Genomic DNA, 19955 nt, shown 5'->3' on the forward strand with positions numbered 1-19955 from the left:
GGTTGGAGGAAGAAGAAAAAAAAAATGGAAGTGATGGGCTGCTGCCTAATCAGGAAGGGAGATGAGAGAGTGACCAACCAGAGAAGGGGGAAAGAAGGGAAATGAGGGAGAAAAAGAGAAGGGGGGATCGGCCGGATCCTTGACCCGCACCCTTCGACCCGTTTTCACCATGCTTTCCGGTGGTTTTCCACCGTATTTCTTACGAATTGGACCAAGTCGCCACTCCCAATCATCATCTAACCCTTCCTTTTCCCATTATCAACCAAATTTGGAAGGAATTTGAGAGCAATTTAAGGGTTTTTCACGGGAGTGCACCGGAGGTGCGGTGGCGGCGATCCACCATTTCTAAAGAAAATACCATCAACCACCACCACCATTGGACTCCCCTTGAACCCAGGAATAAAGCCCAAGCAGGGGTGGAGGCGTCGAAACAAGTTTGGAGGTCGAATCGAAGCACACCAAATTCTAGGGTCCGTACAGATTTTGGTGAAATTGAGGTATTTCCAAGCCAAATTGGCCGTTGGTCACAGTTATAAAGTTTACTCTACCCATTGAGATCTACAATTCTGTAAATTTTGGTAATTTTTGGAAATAGTTGAATTTTCCAGCGAGTCGGGGCAGCCGACCGCCACCGGCGGCGGCGCGTGCAGCGGTGCGTGGTCAGTGGGCTGCCAATGCTATTTTTAGGCTATGATAAATTTTAGGAATTCAGTCTTGATATTGAATGACATAGGTTGATCGTTTGAATCAAATTTTGTTATGATACGTGATTTGGTCAAAATGTGAATCGACGATCTGACCGTTGGATCGTCACCAAACTTGGATACATTATTATACGAAATATTTAAGGATTATAGGAATTTACGGATTGGGAATTTGATGTGCGGATATTTTCGAATTGGATTTGTAAGTTTGTAAAATAAATGTTAACCGCCACTTGATTTTGGGCAATTGGCAAAGATCTGACCGTTGGATCGTAATGAAATTTTAGTAGTTATTCTAGAAGCATAATGTGGATCTTTAGAAGTTACGGATTGGAAATCTGATATGCGGATCTTCCGGACCGAGTTATTCAGGGTTGTAGACCCTACCATCAATCTTTGATTGACAGTTGACTTGTGGTCTATGAGTCTCAAATTATTTTAGAATGTTCTTGAGGATGTACCTTATGTGAATTTCGTATTCTATTGAAAAGAGTTCTAAGACATGATTCAATAATTGTTATAGGCGCCAATCGTTCGGGATGCCTCGATATGCATGCTAGTGAATCATAGCGTGGACTCCAGGTGAGTGGATATTTTCCTTTTTATCATATGTATATAATTGATGGTTCCACAAATGCTTCTAAATTGATTTTAAGCATTTTATGCCATGTCATATATATATATATATATATGTTTATATGTATGTTTTAAAGTGCTAATAGATGGTTGAGTTTAGATTATGTCATAGTATATCCATATACATGTTGTCTACAATTAATTATTGTGAACTACGAATGGCTTGATCCCTAATTAGGGTACGTAGGCAGTTTAACGAGATGTTAGATGCAGCCATACAATAAACGAGACTAAATATTTGCGACAATAGCCTTGTTTGAGGAATTGAGTAGTGTGAGGGAGATTGGTGAAAAATGTGAGATTTAACCTTAGGTTTTGGTAGTTAAATGTTGGTCATAAATTAAGATGTAAAGAATCAAGAATTTGAAGTAAGGAAAGGTAAGTAGTGATAGTTAATTTAATTAGTGTTTATTTGAACTTATCACTGATGATTACTCTCGAAAGTAAATAGTTCGGGAGTGGGGTGTTACAGTTATGCATTTCATGCCATTTGTATATATGTTTATATATCTGGAAATATTATAGTATGGTTGAATTTCAGATTTACATCATGGCATATTCATATGTATAGTACTTGAACCTAATTATTGTGAATGCTTTGAAGTGCCAAATGATGCTACGGACGTCCAAGTAAGCTTCAGGTGAGTCCATGGTGATGATAGTGATAGTAGTGAGTATGATTGTGTTGAGATATGTTAGAGCTTATAAACCTGCACCCTGGTGTTAGTGCTCCCGCCCGTGGCCAGGGCCTAGCCTTCACATGATCGTTCACCTCCCGCACCACACGCTCACCTTGGAACCTAGGTAGGTGTTAGCCTGTTGTACAGACCACTTTAGGTGGTTCCGACTCGTAGGTGACTTGCGATACTTTGCACAGCCTTCACGTGATCGTAGCACTTGAGCGTATTTATTTACACCCAGCCTGTCGTACAGACCACTTTAGGTGGTTTCGACTCGTGTGCAGGAATTGGTAAATAAGCTAAATGATGAGATATGGATAAGTCGTACATGTCATTATAGGTGACTCCGACTTATATACTAGCCATGAATGATGAGATATGTGATGAGATATGGATAAGTCGTATGGGTCACTATAGGTGACTCTGACTTATATGCTAGCAATGAATGATGAGATATGTGATGAGATATGGATAAGTCGTACAGGTCACTATAGGTGACTTCGACTTATGTGCTAGTAGTGATTGATGTGATATGTGTACAGTTGTACAGGTCACCATAGGTGATTCTGACTTGCATGCTAGTATGGTTTATTAAGCACGTGATTATTTGTATTGCTAATGAGATGCTAGATAGTGGTATATTTCTAGGTTTACAATTAGTATACTTTTGATTTCATACTTTTATGTAGTATGATTTGTTGGAAACTATACAGGTTTTTACGGTGAGGGGTTACTACCTTTGATAATGGAAATGATTTTGAAAATCTTTGTTTCGACCACTCACTCTTTCTATTTTTGCACCCCTCCAGGTTCTAATAGCAAAGTTCCGTATCGACGAGGACTTGTGGCACTCCCAGTTCAGGTGGCTCCTTATGATGGTATAATCATTATCTTACCTTACGGTGCTTACTTATGCTCTATATCACGCGTAAAATGGGTCCATACTCGCTCACCCCGTATTTATGTATATAGGCATTTTTAAGTTTAAATTTATTCACATTTTATACATTATCACATTCTATGGCTTCGTCACCATCTAGGTGTCAGCTAGCACAACTTAATTCGGTAGTGGACTTTCCGGGTCGAGGTGTTTCACAAATCATTGAATAGGCATTCCCGAATCCCGTATCGAATGATTCGAAATTGGCTTGATATGGCATTTTGAAAATTTTGAGAATTTCGATTTAGAACTTTCTTAATTTAAAATCAAAATTTTTTCGATTTCATTCGGAATGTTTAGGAATTTTTTCCAGCCCTACATGACTTCCACTACTTTTCAAGCTTTCATTTTCATCATTACGCACTCTCAAACACTTCTTCTTTTATTCTTTACAATATTAATTTCTACTTTGGTCAAAACATAAAAAAATGTACCTTTTTCTTCTTCAACAACACAAACAATTCTTCACGTTGATAGTTTCCCATTTGGCCGCTATTTAATGAATGAATTAAAAAAAAAAAAAAATACTTTGTCAACCCTTTTCAACACGTGGCCGTAAACCAACAGCGAACAGACCGTTGAGCTACAGTCGAGGCTGATTTGTAGGAAACTGACTCCTGTCATTGCCATTGGCTAGAATGACTAACATATCCATTCCAGACTCCCACCTACGAATTTTTTTTTCTTGTGCTTGTGACAAAAGTGATACACCACTTGTTGTTATAAGTGGTGAAAATTTTTATTTTTTATGTGATTACTTTTTTAACACAAGAATCTCATCACTTATATAGAAACACATAGTATACTATCTCGTATTCTGAGCATATCGAAAAAATTCTCCCCACCAAGAGGTGAATGCATTGAGGGGCAGAGGGATCAGCTGACCTCCCGAACTTCAATGAATGTTTAGGGAATACTTGAGAGCCGACACTCTGAACTTTGGTGAATGTCCACGGATAACTTGGGTGGTGCTCCTTTAAAGATTAGAGGTGGCTTCATACATGCCCTCCAACTGTAAGAGTGGCTTTTTTTTTTTAAAATAAATATTACTTTGTCAAAACGACATAGTTTTGGACCCTTAGTTTAATAAAAAATAAATAAACACCAAGAGCCAAAAAAAAAAAAAAAAAAAGGAAACTGTTACTCGAGGGAGATCATGGCATAGAGCTCAAAGAATCACAAACTTCCATCATTATCATGTGGAGCTCTTTGTTGCTATCGTTGATAAGCAACTTGTGGAATTAAATAGTTACTTGATGAGGTAAATACAGAGTTTCTTGTTTGTTTAGCAAGTTTGAGCCCGGATGATTCATTCTCGGCTTTTGATGAACAAAAGCTAATTTGTTTTGCTCATTTTATCCGAATGAATTTACTACTTGTCAACTCTTGGCACTTGAAGATCAACTTGGACATTATATTCTTAATATGCGTTCAAGTAGTGAATTTTCTCAATTGAAAGGAATTGGTAGTCTTACAAAAGAAAAATGGTGGAGACGGGAAGGAACAGAGTATATAATTATGTGTATTTGCTAATTACATTGGCTTTGGTTCTACCAGTTGCTACTACTTCAATGGAGAGAGCTTTTTTTGGTATGAATATTGTGAGGATTCCATTGCGTAACCAAATGGGAGATCAATGGTTGAGTGATAGCATGGTGGTTTATATTGAGAGCAATGTTTTTTCTTTCATTGACAATGAAGCTATAATGCAACGTTTTCAAAATATGAAAACTCATAGGGAGCTATTGTAACTTGTAGTATTATTTATTTTATAAGTTATGAATGATAGAACTATGGTTTAATTTTTAAAATTATTATATGTCTAAAAGATATTTATAAACTTTTACATGTGACCCTTCAAAATTTTTTTTCCTAAATCCGTCATTGTCCCCACCTACATTCAAATGCAGAATTTTAAACCTCGTTTCTGTAATAATAATAATAATAATAATAATAATAATAATAATAATAATAATAATAATAATAATAATAATAATAAAATAATGTCATTCTTGTTGTTCTCTTTGCATGAACCCTTCTCCCACCTATGTCCTGAAGTGGACCCCACCTTGATGCAATCCTCTCCTAAAAGACCAACAGTACCCCTCCAACATGCATGTCCTTTCGGACACAATAGCAGGTATTTTTCTGTATAAAGAAATTTGTGATTCATGTGGTGTTAATGGTGTTGGCTATCCCCACATCGGTGAGAGGAGAAAGAAAGAAATAATTTAAATATAATTATCTTATTTTAATTAATATTAAAGTTTTTTATGATAAAATCTCACATTTGACGGTTTGAATAGGTGATGATTATTAGGTTAGGGATAATATCGATTTTATAAAAATAGAGCCTCCAGCCCGTCCATCCGAAAAATTCAACCAATGGTGGCAGAGTTGTAAATATCTGCAGTTGCAAGGTTGTTTATTATCTTGTTCCTGTCGGCTAATCCAACAGGGACACTTGTTAAAGAATAAACTTTAGATCTTTGAGTGTTTTGAAAGTATATCAAAGGAATCATATGCTTAATTGCGCAGTAAATGTAAATATACATTTGGCTGTTAAAAAAATATCGAGTCTTTATAAAGTGATTCGATTGCGTGATCGTTTTTCATTGATATTTTGTTGTCTTTTCGTTTTTTGGCCCCTCTCTCCAATCCTAATCATATTACTCTCCCTTTCTTTCTCATTTTCCAAATTTCATCATCAATCCTGGGCACACACAAAAAAAAAAAAAAAAAAAAAAAAAAAAATCACTTTCAATCAGTATTGCTGTCCCAATTAATAGTTCCATTTGCTCAAATTCTCCCACACCATTTTTTTTTTCCATTCCTCATAAAATTGTAATTCAAAAAGGAGTGGTTTACTACCATTGTTTCTGAATTTCCAAATTTTTCATGTGTTTCCGTCTCTCATCTGCCTTGAGACAATTCCAGTGAATCCTCCACCACCGGAGATATATTCTCCCGGCAAACAGGTTCGTGTGATTGAAGAAGGTCAAATGGAGAAACTACTCGCCGGAAAGTGCTACAGGGAAGTCTGGTTTGGTGTACTAGTCTCATTTTTCTTGTTCTTTGTATTGCTTTGCTTTGATTATTCAACTTCAATATTGGATGTCTACCATGGGGTCAATTTTTCAGTCATTCACCATGTTCGTCCATTCTACATCAAAGATTCGTGTTTCGGCCGCTACATTTACATCCACGATCATCTTCCCGCACGGTTCAACTTTGATCTCCTCGCAAACTGCCATTCTCTTTCGACAGGGAGCAAGTCCCTTAGTGATCAAGGTGCTAATACTAGTGACAATATGTGTCCTCACCTTGTGAATTCGGGTCTTGGTCCTCAAATCGAAAAACCCGGAAAGGTTTTGGCAAACAAGAGTTGGTTCCTCACCAATCCCTACTTGTTAGAAGTTATATTCCACAACAAGATGAAGACGTACAAATGCTTGACGAACAACTCCGATCTGGCTTCGGCCATTTATGTACCGTCCTATACCGGCCTCGATGCAAGTCTCCATCTGTGGGATTTTGATCTCAAAGTCAGGGATGCTTCTGCGAAAGATCTTGTGAATTGGCTTTCGAGGAGGCCCGAGTGGAAGAAAATGTGGGGCAGAGATCATTTTTTTGTTACCGGGAGGACTTCTTGGGATTTCAGGAGGACCTCGGACAATGGTTCTGATTGGGGTACTAATTTGAGGTTTTTGCCGGAATCGTTGAACATAAGTATGTTGTCGGTTGAAGGAAGTTGTTGGAGAAATGACCTTGCTATACCGTACCCGACAAACTTTCATCCGGCGAGCGACAGTGAGATTGTTCAATGGCAGAACAGAGTGAGGAAGTACAAAAGGCCTCACTTGTTCTCTTTTGTGGGCGCGCCGCGGCCTGGCATGCAAAATTCCATTCGGGGCAAACTCATTGATCAATGCCAAGCTTCGAGTAATTGCAAATTCGTGCATTGTGGTTCTCCTGGGATTAATTGTAACGACCCGGTTACGGTTATGAGGGTTTTCGAGAAGTCGGTCTATTGCTTGCAGCCTCCGGGGGACTCACATACTAGGAGATCAGCATTTGATTCTTTACTTGCTGGTTGTATTCCGGTCTTCTTCCATCCTGCGACTGCGTACACGCAGTACTTATGGCATTTGCCGGAGAAACATACCAAGTATTCGGTGTTTATTCCGGTGAAGGAAGTGGAAGATTTGAAAGAAGGCATGATAGAAAAAACATTGCTTCGAATTTCGAATGAGAAGGCATTGGCAATGAGGGAGGAGGTCATAAGGCTGGTACCAAAGCTGGTGTACGCAGATCCTAGGTCGAGATTGGAGAGCGAAGACGCGTTTGATTCAGCTGTACAGGGAGTTCTTGAGAGGATAGAGAATGTTAGGAAGGTGATTAGAGAAGGGAACGATCCTAGCACTGGTTTTGCAGATGAGGATTGGACTAAATTCATGTTTGCTGAGGCGCCAGAACAATAGAAGAGAGAGAAGAATATGCAGAAATACTCATATATTCATGATTTATTGCCGTTTGCTTGTAGAAAATTATATGATGACACTGTTTTCCTTGTGAGTAATTATTCCACCAATCATAGAGGATTTGCTGCTTTCCTTTATATGCAGCGTAAAAGTGAAGTTATTATATCTTACTTTTTCATGTTTGATCATTATGATGTCTTCTGTTTCAAAGTCTCATTAAAAATCAATACTTCTTGTCCTGTGCAGACGTTGTTTTACTGCGGTCCTAGAAAATAATTATGTTCATGTATTACAGTGGGCTTAATTTTCGCTAATATACTTTCTCTAACAATTAATTGTTTAATTTGCTAACGCTATCGTTCTACTATAAAAATAATCCTTCTATTAATTCCGCTGGCTGCTAATGTCATGAGTTTGACAAAGTCATATAACAAAAACTGTTTAGCTCCTTACATTTCTACTTGTCCGTAAAACATATATACAGATAGTACTTGCTAAAGACAATACAAAAAGGCAAAGAATTTGATGTACACATATCATATCATGAGGATTTGAATTCCATCTACATCTTTGTGATGATTTTAGGAATTCCCACATTTTATTTCTTCATCGTAAATCGTGAAGCAATAAATTATTTTGATTTTTTATTTAACAACTAACAAAAACTGACCGCATAATGTATAATAAATAAATGAAGAATAATCTCATCCATATTATGATTGGTTGCTACGAAAAATGACTGACTTTTTTACATGTACTTGTTTTGCCCTATGCAGTGATTGAATCATCGTAAGAGTAATGCATGGTGACCAAATTGACCACTTGGGGATTGATGTCAATACGTTACTCCTTGCTTTAACAGTGTTCACCCGTTTACCACCAATCTTATTAGTTACTCGGTTGAAACATTATCTTCATCACACCTGTCACCATTACACCCAACCCTAAATTGATTGTCTTAGATTATTGTCCCTAATTTTTTTAGCAGGCTGGATCCTCTTTGTGAGGATTCTGATGATTTTTAAATCACATTCGTTTATTGTACATCATGCAGTCAAAAATCATTGTAAATTTTTTTATTTAAAATTGAATATAAATTGTACCTGACAAAAACTAACCGCATGATGTATGATGAACTGATGTGATTGGAGTATTCCCAAGATAAGAATATACGAATCCATCTTCCATATTTTTGTAATGCTTATAAACCATTTGTAAATCCTCCTATCTGATATGGGTTTTTGTTAAAGCATCTCTTGCATAACAGGAAATTGGTGGATTTATTGGGTTGTTAGCACGGTTGCGTCGTATTGTTTGGTACCATTCACTAAACTCTTTACTTTTTGTCCTTTCTACACATGATGCCAACTGAATTGATAGCTGAATTTTGCAATCGTGACATTTTAATGCAATGCAATGCAAGTATATTGCTTGGTAAACTTTTATATGCATGAATTTTCATAGCCAAAAGTGTTTCTAAATTATTTCGGAAAAATCAATTTTAAAGTGTTTCTCGATCATATAAGTGTTCTTCCGGATAGTACCTTTACAAGATTCATCAGTTTCTATACCCCCTTCTCCTCAACCTATACATCAGAATACTCCCTATGGTTACAAGATCCCAAAATGAAAATTTTAAATTTGAGTCTCTATCTGCAATCAAACATCCAATTGATGTCGCAACATTTGTACCTACAACTTACTTGCAAGCATCCAAGTATGATCACTGGAAATAAGCCATGCTTGAAGAATTTCAAGCTCTCAAAACTAAACCTGTAAACGGGTCAGGTTTACTGGGTTTGGATCGGGTTCAACCCAACCCGTTAATTTAACGGGTCATCTATTTCACCCATTAATATTATTTTTATTTTTATTTTTTTAACATTTCATTCAAATCAATTACAACCCTGTTTTATATGATAAAATTCGACTTTCTATCAATTACATGCATCTCCGAATCTTAACATGGATCAAGAAATTGTTCAAGTAAAACACAGTAATTCTCTTTCTCAACCAATGTCTCACTATTGTGGCTCTCTTTCTTCTTCTTGCATTGCATCCTCTGCTGCTTTTTTGCCAACCTTCTTCTTGCATTGCAGCCTCTGCTGCTTTTTTGCCTTCACCACTCACCTTTATGGTTTAAAATTTTCAGTTAGAGAGCAAGGAGAGACGTAATAAAATTATGCAAGGGACTAAATTGGAACTATTTTTCCTTGACAAGAGAAATTTCCATTTGTCACATCCCGACCCGAGCCCCCACCACATCCTAGGCTTGACTCCACCACCGTAGCACAATATTATCCGCTTTGGGCACCAACCACACCCTCACGGTTTTGTTTCTGGGAACTCACATGAGAACTTCCTAGTGGGCCACCCATCATGGGATTGCTCTCGCGCGCTACTCGCTTAACTTTGGAGTTCCGATGAACTCCGAAGCTAGTGAGCTCCCAAAAGGCCTCGTACTAGGTAGAGATGAGAATGTACATATAAGGTTCACTCCTTTGGGCAACGTGGGATCTAACAATCCACCCTCCTTAGGGGCCCGACGTTCTCGTTGGCACACACGGCTAGGGTTAGGCTCTGATACCAAATTGTCACATCCTGACCCGGGCCCCCACCACATCCCGGGCTCGACTCCACCACCGTAGCACGATATTGTCCGCTTTGGGCCCCGACGGCACCCTCATAGTTTTGTTTCTGGGAACTCACACAAGAACTTCCCAATGTGTCACCCATCATGGGATTGCTCTCGTGCGCTACTCGCTTAACTTCGGAGTTCCGATGAACTCCGTAGCCAATGAGCTCCCAAAAGGCCTCGTACACATATAAGGCTCACTCCCCTAGGCGATTTGAGATCTAACACCATTAGTTTTGCTACCAAATGAACAATAAAAGTAAGCATTAATCTTGCTCAATCCATCCTAATTATTAAACATCACAGAAAATATCTTTAAAAGAACAAGTTAAAATATATACCATGCTTAATGAAGACTAATACTATTGGAGCATTGTCCAGAGTTTTCGTTAAGGCTCATGTCAAAAATTTCTTCAGTGAGTTCTTCCAAGTCAGCACCCTCTTTCTCTAAAGCTAAACATAAAAGGAAAAAAGGAAAACAATTATAACCTATTATATGAGGACAAAAGAAATACAAAGTAATATAAAATTTACCTTCTTTGCCAAAAATCCAATATCTAGTACATAGCAAGGCTTGAACGGTTTCAAGCAACAAAGAACTTCGATATTGATCAAGCACCATACCACTAATACTAAATGCTGATTCTGAGGCAACAGTTGAGATAGGAATTGTTAACACATCAGAAGCCATACGAGAAAGTACGGGATAACGAAATTGCTCCAGTTTCCACCATGAAAGAATATCCAACTCTTGTTTTCCATTGAGTCTTTTTTCTTCAAGATATAGATGTAATTTAGTTTTTTCAGTTTAAGTTGACCCATCTTGGTAAATATTATCAAATTCCTACATATAAAAACAAAATAGAAACAAAGACATCAACGTACAATATAAAGATGTGTATAAAAAGTATAAAAAGAGGAATAACAAATATAAACACTACCTCAAAAAGTTTGTCTCCAACTTTTATTTGACTAAGAGTTTGATTAACTAGGTTGGATACAAGAAGATGAGAGAACTTGTCCATGTAACGACCAAAGAGTGCAAACAATGTGCCACTAACATCCTTCAACTCTCTTGACTCCTTACCATAAAGCTTGTCATAACCCCACTCTACAAATTGCAATTTATACTGAGGATCAAGAATTACCGCAAATGGCAAGGGTCAAACTATACTCTGACCAATACTTTTCAAACTTCAAATTCATATAACTCCCCATCTGTCTCATGAAATCATCACAATCTTCCATAGCATCTTGAATACAATAATGGACTTTGAACACTTTTGGGAAGAACAAGTTTGATGTAGGGTAATTTGTTTTGGAAAATAAGCAAGTAACTTCATGAAAATACCCCAAGAAATTGGAAATCTTCTCTATTTTATCCTACTCTTCCAAGGAAGGACATGAACTAAACTTAGAATCAACAAGTGCCAAATTGAGAAAACCACGACGATAGAAAATAGCACTATCAAACATTGTATATGTTGAATTCCATCTAGTAGGAACATCTTATCTCAACCCTCTTTTACTACCTGCCAACCCTACTTGTGCAACGCAAGCAAAAAAACTTATTTTTTCTCCCTTTTGAATACTTTATATATTTGATGCACTCACGAACTTTCGTCACTGATCCATAAATTTCCTTTAGTCCAGCATGGACTATCAAGTTTAGGATGTGAGCACAACAACGAACATGGAAGAACTTTCCATCCATTAATAGCAAACCTCTAAAATTTAATTGTTTCTTCATAGCTCAACAGAACAATCATTTGCAGAGGCATTATAATGGAAAACAGTTTCTTTTCAATCCCCCACTCAACTAATAAAGCGTTAATTTTTTCAGACAAATCAACCCTGGTATGTGGAGGAGACATATGACAAAAATTTAAAATTTTTTTGTGCATGTTCCATTCTTTGTCAACAAAGTGAGCTGTAAGCATGAGATATCGATCAGTTGCAGTAGAAGACCATAGGTCAAATGTCAAACATATTCTTCCCTCAATTGTATTTAACCAATCTCGAAGCCTTATCTTTTCATCTTCAAACATCATCAACACATGTTTCTTAACGGTATTTCTACAATGCAGTTTGATATCAAGAGATATGTATTTAAACAAAGTTCTAATGCCGTCATATTCAACAAACCTAAAAGGCAAATCATGCTTAACTATAGCCTCAATCAATAGCTCACAAAAACTAATATGGTAAAACTGAGGAGAACGCAATCCAACTTAAGATTTCTTCATATCAATGTGATGTTTTTTACTACATGAATCCATATGATTTAATAGGTTTTTCGTCCCGCAATTACTATCACATACGTAAACCATTCCACAGTTTTTACACTTCGCATGTTGTATATTATCAGGACCAATAGGCAATTCTTCAAACAAAGTCCAAACACGTGATCTCTTGTGACGTATCTTACCTACTTGTATACCTTTAGCCTTTCTCTTTGACGGACTTGGTGTCCTCTTCATCAATATCCATTTGCACTAACCATAAATGAATAAACTGTGTAAATGGACAGGAAAGTAGTAGCTAAGCAATATTGAGAAATTGATAAATGGAATAGCCGTTCTACTGTTCATGGCAGTAAGAAGCTTAGCATGTGCGAGCATTATGCGGTTATGAAATTATGATTAACCAAAATGGGTTAAATATGGTGCTGCAGTAAATTCAGTGAATGCCTAGGTTTCTGCAATCATAAAATTTAGATGAAAAGTAAGGAGTAAAAAGTGGGGAAAAAAAAAAAAGATAATGGTGAAAACTGAAAAGCCATTTTGCAAAATGTATGGTAGACATTAAACTTTGAGTGAAATCATGTGGAAAAGATTGATAAGACATTAAACTTAACATTCAAGATTGAACTTAATAATCCCCCATTACGATGAAACTGTTGTGTGAAAATCCGATAGCCTAAAATCAGTTGTAATTATGGAGATATCCAATTGCAGATCCTTATCTTAAAAGCAAAATGTTGAAGACCAAAATACCACCAAGGCTACTAGTTTTCTGAAAAGCAACCTGAGATGCAATTTGAGAGCAGAAACGAAAACACTACTATACTCAAAGAGAGATCCTAATACATGTCAATAAACCATCCAAAAAACGAAAAGAAGAATACAAGAATCTTGATGATGAAAACATTAATGTCTTTAAGGAAATGGCATGCTATCAATTGATGTAGAATGCATTTTTTCAATCAGTTTCTGCGACTCAAGTTCTACTCCTTTGGCTTATCTAGTTACAGTCCAAACTAAATAGCACGATTTTTGCCAATAAAAACTAAATAGCATAAACAATCCAATTAACGAGAATGCAAGTGACAACACATACATTTTCAGAGAATGTAGAAGATAAGCCTCCATAGTCTCCCACAATACATGCACATGTGGCTTATATCATTGAAACCCAGTTAACCAAATAGTATAAACAATCTAATTAACGAGAAAAAAACACAACATATGCCAATTAAGTCACGTAATTTAATGATCATCAAGAAATAAAGTAAGGAAATTGAGATTTGAGAGAGCAGCTAAAAAAAACCCTAGAAACCCAAAATTCCCAATCCAATCACACAAAGAAAGCATCATTTGCACTAATTTTAACGGGTTGACTCATTAACCACCCGACCAGTTTATCACTCACCCGAATACTAATTTTAACGGGTCGAGTTAACAGATCGGGTTGAAAATGCCAGGTCTACTCAAAACCACTAGTACCTGGACTCTTGTTCTCCATCTTTATATCAAAACTTAGTTAACTGTAAATGGGTCTTTAGAATCAAAAGAAAGGCAAATGGTTCAACTTATAGATACAAAGCTTATAGCTAAGGGCTTCCATCAGTATAAAGGTATTGGTTTTAAAGAGACATTCAGTCCTGTTGCAAAACCTTTAACTATTAAAATTTGGCTCACACCTACAGTTCAATATTACTGGTTCCTCAATCAACTTGATATCAGAATGCATTCTCCATGGAACTTTGAAAAAAGGTGTCTATATGCAGCAACTTGCAGGTTCTATTGACTCTTCTCAGCCCTCTTTTATGTGCAAATTAAATAAATCCCTATATTGCTTAAAGCAAGCCACTTGTGCATGGTATGACAAGTTGTTCACTACATTGCTTAGTCTTTGGCTTCTCAAATTCTCAATCTGACTGCTCATTATTTGTGGCTTTCTTGGTTTGGAAGTTCACAAATCAAAGGAAGGTATTTTTTTTCTTTCTCAAGGCAAGTATGATTTGGATCTCCTTGTTAAAACTCATATGGAAGGTTGTAAACCTTGTTCTACTCCTCTTGGTACTAAAAAATTGGATCGCACTGGCACTTTATTTTTTGATCCATAGGAATATAGATCAATTGTTGGAGCTCTTTAGTATTTGACTTGGATTAGACCAAATCTTTCTTTGCAGTCAACCAAGTGTGTCAATTTCTTCACTGTCTACGAGACACATTTTCAAGCAGTGAAAAGAAATATGAGATTTTTAAAGGGCTATGTAAATCAAGGCTTGTGGTTTAGAAAAATTTCCTTGAATTTAAATGCCTTCTCTGATGCAGATTGGGTTGGATGTGTCTTTGACAAGAAGTCTACAAGTGGGTACTGTGTTTACTTAGGCAATAATATCATTAGTTGGAGTGCAAAGATGCAACATACTATTGCTCATTCATCAAATAAAGTTGAATATAGATCTTTAGCCCTCACTACTACTGAACTGACACGGATTTGTAAAATCTTCAGAGACATTGCCTTTCCCCTTACTCAAGTTCCCTAGCTTTAGTGTGAAAATGTTTCTACAATTCTCTTAGCATCTAATCATGTGTTTAAAGCTCCCACGAAACATGTGGAAATAGGCTATCACTATATTCATAAGCTTATCATAGACATTTTACTCCAAGTTTTATATGCGAGTACACATCACTAGATTGCAGACATTCCTACAAAATCCTCGTCCAAAGCTCGGTTCAAATATCTCTGATCCAAGCGTTCTCTTGGTGATCCTCTGTTTAGCTTGAGGGGGTGTAAAGGGACATCTAATTAGTTCAGTTAGTTTGTATAGCTGTCATATGGTTGTAAACATTGTAACTAATCCCAGTTTAGTTAGTTAATTAGATGTGATTAGTTACTAAGCTTTATCTGTAAAGTGTAAATATACTGAGATGTAATTTCTTCCTCATTAAGTAGAGTAATACAAAGTGTTCTTTCTTATACTTCCGAGTGTTTTTTAATGAAGCACCTTCCTGCTTAATAAAAATTTTGACGCGTTTAGCATAAGTGCTTTTTAGGGAAAGCAATCTCAAACGGGCAATCCATATTGCGCTTCTCTTCCTCTTTGCATTTGCATTTGGTATGCCTCGTTGGAATGAGTCTATCAGTTTCCCTTTTCTTTCCATTTTTTCCAATTTCTATTAGGAATCAGCTTTTGCTTCCTAATAGATCCACCTCCTTAATCATCTACTCATATATACAAGTAGAAGCGCTATGCAAGGCAAATTCTTAACTCGTATTAGAGTTTATTAATTACATGTTAGGAGGAGGATCAAGCAAGATTAATGGCCCATTAATTTGCCAGGATGCCATTCCTGAAATATGAGACACCACTGTGGTGTTTTTATCTGCTCCGCCCACCTGCACTTGTGTAGCATGTTTTCCGTCGTAGAGGTCATTATTGGTGGTTGGACGACGTCGTTATCGGTGGTTGGGGTTGAACATGCCAAAGTGAAACTGATTGAAACGTCTCTATTCGTCAATAATTCAATAAAACTTATCGTTTCACAGACAGAAACAAGAAAAGAGAAAAGCTGGCTGTTAAAATCACAGCACATGGCACAAAGAACATGTATACAAGTGCAATCCACATCAATCAACAACTAAGATAATTAAAAGAATTGTTCAAAAAACATTACGTCTTTAATTTATAATTGTGCTATATAGGTACATGTTCTGAAGGAGAAGCATGAAATAGGAACCTCTAACATAACATTTTGCTTTCTATCTTTCTTTGATAATCGTTTCGCAGCTGCAGTAATGACCTGGAAAGCAAGAACTGGCACTGCTTCATCTAGTTTCGAATCTTTCCACACGCGAATTGCAATTGTATACCCTGCACCTCCTCTTCTATCTCATTTTGTTTTTCAAACAGACAGAACAATTGAATCCAATCAAGTTTATTCTTGTTTTTTATGAAACGTGTACTTGTAGCTATCCTCATCTGTGAAACCAATACTCAGATCATTCCCTTCCCTAATCACCTTCCTTACATCCTTAATCCTGTCAAGAATTCCCTTGATGGCTAAATCGAATGCGTCCTCAGTCTCTAATCTAGACCTGGGATCCGCATATACCAGATTCGGTATTAGCCTTCTTACCTCCTCTCTAATGGCCAATTCGTTCTCCTTTGAAATTCCAAGCAAGATTTCGTCAATGCTTCTTGGCATATCATCTGCAACCCTCACCGGAATATACACGGGGTAGCTACTATGATTCTTTGGCAAATGCCACAAATATTGGGAATAAGCAGCACCAGGGTGAAAGAAAACCGGAATACAACCTGCCAGAATAGAATCAAAAGTTGATCTCCTGGTGTATGAATCCCCTCCAGTCTGCAAGCAATAAACTGAGCTCTGAAACACCCTCATAACACTCAACGGGTTGTCACAATCTATGTTACCACCCAAACTGCAATCTATCAACTTGCATCTACTCGAAGCTACGCACCGATCAATAATCTTCCCTCGAATTGAACTCTGCTGGTCAGGCCTCGGTGTCCCAGCAAAAGTGAACAAGTAAGCCCTTTCTAGTTTCCTCATTCTGCTCTGCCATTGAAACAAATCATCATCCTCCACGGGATGAAAATTTGTCAGATAAGGTATAGCAATGTCATTGTTCCAAGAGCTTCCTTCGACTGACAACATAGTCATGTTCATAGACTCAGGCAACCACCTGAGCTTACTACCCCAATCCGAAACATCATCTGTCTGCCTCCTGAAGTCCCAAGAAATTCTCCCGGCAACCAAGAAATGGTCCCTCCCCCACATTTTCGCCCACTCGGGTTTTCTTGCCAGCCAACTAACAAGTTGTTTCACCGAAGCGTCTCTAACCGTGATATTAGAAGCCCACAGATGGAGGGTCGCATCAAGACCGGCATAAAACGGGACATAAACCGCCGAAGCCTGACTGGAGACTTTCGTCAGACACTTGTAGTGCTTCATCTCGTTGTGGAATATGAACTCCAGCAAGAACTGGTTCGTGGAAAACCAACTCTTGTTAGACAAAACCCCTTCCGAGTTTTCGATTTCGGGACCGAAACCATAATTCTCAAAGAAGGTGCATAAATTTGGCTTGTCAGTTCTCTTGGTGAGAAATTTACAGTTTTTTTACCCAGTCGGAGTTAAATATTTCAGGAAGATCGTCGTGCATATAAACGTAACGACCAAAGCATGATGAATCTGTGACAGGGTTGTTCGAAACCCCAATTGGGTCGACTTGTTTGTTGAGCAAAAGATTGAGACTGGAGAAAGTAGAGTAATCAAAGGAAAGAAAAACAATGCACAAAGCCAAGGAGATGAGAAGGCCAAACCAGAGTTCTTGAGAGCACTTTACTGTCGGAAGCTTCTCCATGGGTGTTTGCTGCTGAGGTGCCACCCAAGATTCGCCACTTTTTATGGAATTCTCTTCATAATGCCCTTGCAACTAATGCTAATCTTTTCATGCGACGGTCTTCCACTTCCCCCAACTGCCCTATTTGTCTTTATGAGGATGAAACCACTGAACACATTTTACTTCTCTGCCCGTGGGTTCAATCTGTTTGGTTTGGAGGGGTTTTGAGTTATAAAATTAATAGGTCTGCTATTAGCTCATGGATACGTTGGTTGCAGGCTATTTTTATCTCTACTACTGCTACTTCTGCCGATTGGTTGTGGGTTCAAACGAATGTAGCTTTTACTTGTTGGTTCATTTGGAAAGCTCGGTGTGATTTTGTGTTTAACCATGTGAGAATCAACCCTACAAACGTTGTTTTGGCCATATCTAATATGGCGGGATCTTTCTTGGCTGCAATCAGAAGTAATGTGGACATTGGAGTGCGGGTGAATGTCGGCCAGGCTTCAGGTCTGGTTTGTGAAGAAATGCAAAGTCTGTGTTTCTTCTTCTTATTGATCGAATTAGGGTTCCAACAATATATAGAGTCACCTATCAATTCGGATCCTACACTAAAGCCTATAAACAAGGCAGTCAAATACAAAACAAGCAAGTGAATAACTAATTGACTATTTACAATATTTACTTAATCAATCTAAGATTCATTCCTTAACACTCCCCCTCAAGTTGGAGTGTATGTTAATGACACCCAACTTGCTGAGTAGTGTTTCAAACTGTGTTGAACTCAATGGCTTGGTAAAGATGTCATCTGGTTGATCAGATGTTCGTATGTAGACTGTACGAACCATTCCTCCTTGAATCTTCTCCCTTACCAAATGACAATCAATTTCTATATGTTTTGTCCGTTCATGAAACACCGGATTCGAAGCAATATACATGGCTGCTTGATTGTCACAAAACAATGTGACAGGTTGTGGATGACTCACATTCAAATCTTTTAAAATGTTCTTCAACCAAGTAATCTCACAACATGTAGTGGCCATGGAACGGTATTCGGCCTCTGCATTGGAGCGAGATACAGTGGTTTGTTTCTTTGTTTTCCAAGAAATCGGTGCTTGACCAAGCTGAATGCAATAACCAGTTATTGACCTCCTTGTATCTTTGCATCTAGCCCAGTCAGCATCACAAAATGCCTTTAGTTGTAATGATCCTGTGGAAGGTAGAAAAATACCTTGTCCCGGTGCACTTTTGATATACTTGAGAACCTTGTGTGTTGCTTCAAGATGTGGTTGTCGAGGCTTTTCCATGAATTGACTCAACATATGGACGGCATAGGCTAGGTCCGGCCTCGTTATGGTCAAGTAGATTAATCTACTCACAAGCCTTCTGTATGGTGATGCATCAAGTAGCAACTTTCCTTCTGTCTCCGTGAGAGAAATGTTCTGTTCTACGGGAAATCTTGAAGGTTTGGCACCCGAAAACCCCGCATCATCTATTATATCCAATGCATACTTCCGTTGACACAAAGTTATGCCATGTTTAGACTGCGCAACCTCCATCCCCAAGAAATATTTAAGTTGGCCCAAGTCTTTCAATTTGAATTGTTGCGAGAGAAACCGCTTTGTGTCTTCAATTTCTTGCAAATTATTTCCTGCCAGTATTACATCGTCAACATAGACTAGCAAAGCGATGAAGTTACCTTGACGACTTCGGACGAATAGTGAGTAATCAGACCATGATTGGTGAAATCCGGCAGACTTGAGAGCAGTGGAGAGTTTAAGAAACCATTGCCTCGAAGCTTGTTTTAAGCCATATAAGGATTTATGTAACTTACATACGCGAGTCTCCCCCTTTCGGCCGAAACCAGGAGGCAAGTGCATGTAAACTTCCTCGTCGAGGTCACCATGTAAAAAAGCATTGTTGACGTCGAGTTGGTGCAAGTGCCACCCACGGACAGCAGCCACACTAAGGAGGATACGAACAGTGGTCAACTTGGCAATAGGAGCAAATGTTTCTTGGTAATCAACACCTTTAATTTGACTATAGCCCTTCGCAACTAACCGGGCTTTGTACCGCTCAATAGTCCCATCAGGTTTCAATTTGACCTTATACACCCATTTACAACCAATGGGTCGTTTGTGGTGTGGCAAAGGAACGAAGGACCAAGTGTTGTTGGCCTGAAGAGCCTCAATTTCGTGCTTCATGGCAGCATGCCAATTTGGATTTTGGACAGCCTGCAAAAAGGTGGTAGGTTCTTGGATGGCTGTGACGTTAGTGACA

The 19955-nt window shown here is 38.0% G+C and overlaps 2 protein-coding genes across 2 annotated transcripts; one reads left to right on the forward strand and one right to left on the reverse strand.

Moving 5' to 3' along the window:
- Positions 1-5494: 5494 nt before the first annotated feature.
- Positions 5495-7619, forward strand: LOC103939605 (probable xyloglucan galactosyltransferase GT14). The gene has a single exon (XM_048571572.1). It carries the CDS (start codon positions 5963-5965, stop codon positions 7439-7441), a length of 1479 nt encoding a protein of 492 aa, XP_048427529.1. The 5' UTR covers positions 5495-5962; the 3' UTR covers positions 7442-7619.
- An 8347-nt stretch (positions 7620-15966) lies between these two features.
- LOC103939603 (probable xyloglucan galactosyltransferase GT14) lies at positions 15967-18433 on the reverse strand. Its single transcript, XM_048571578.1, is given in 2 exon segments — positions 15967-17452; positions 17454-18433. Coding segments are annotated over 2 exon segments (1452 nt in total). The 5' UTR covers positions 17697-18433; the 3' UTR covers positions 15967-16243.
- Positions 18434-19955: the final 1522 nt, after the last annotated feature.

The sequence above is a fragment of a genome, unplaced genomic scaffold, assembly GCF_019419815.1.
Source record: "Pyrus x bretschneideri cultivar Hongxiangsu unplaced genomic scaffold, Pyrus_bretschneideri_v1 Contig107, whole genome shotgun sequence".
In the NCBI taxonomy this organism is placed as follows: domain Eukaryota; kingdom Viridiplantae; phylum Streptophyta; class Magnoliopsida; order Rosales; family Rosaceae; genus Pyrus; species Pyrus x bretschneideri.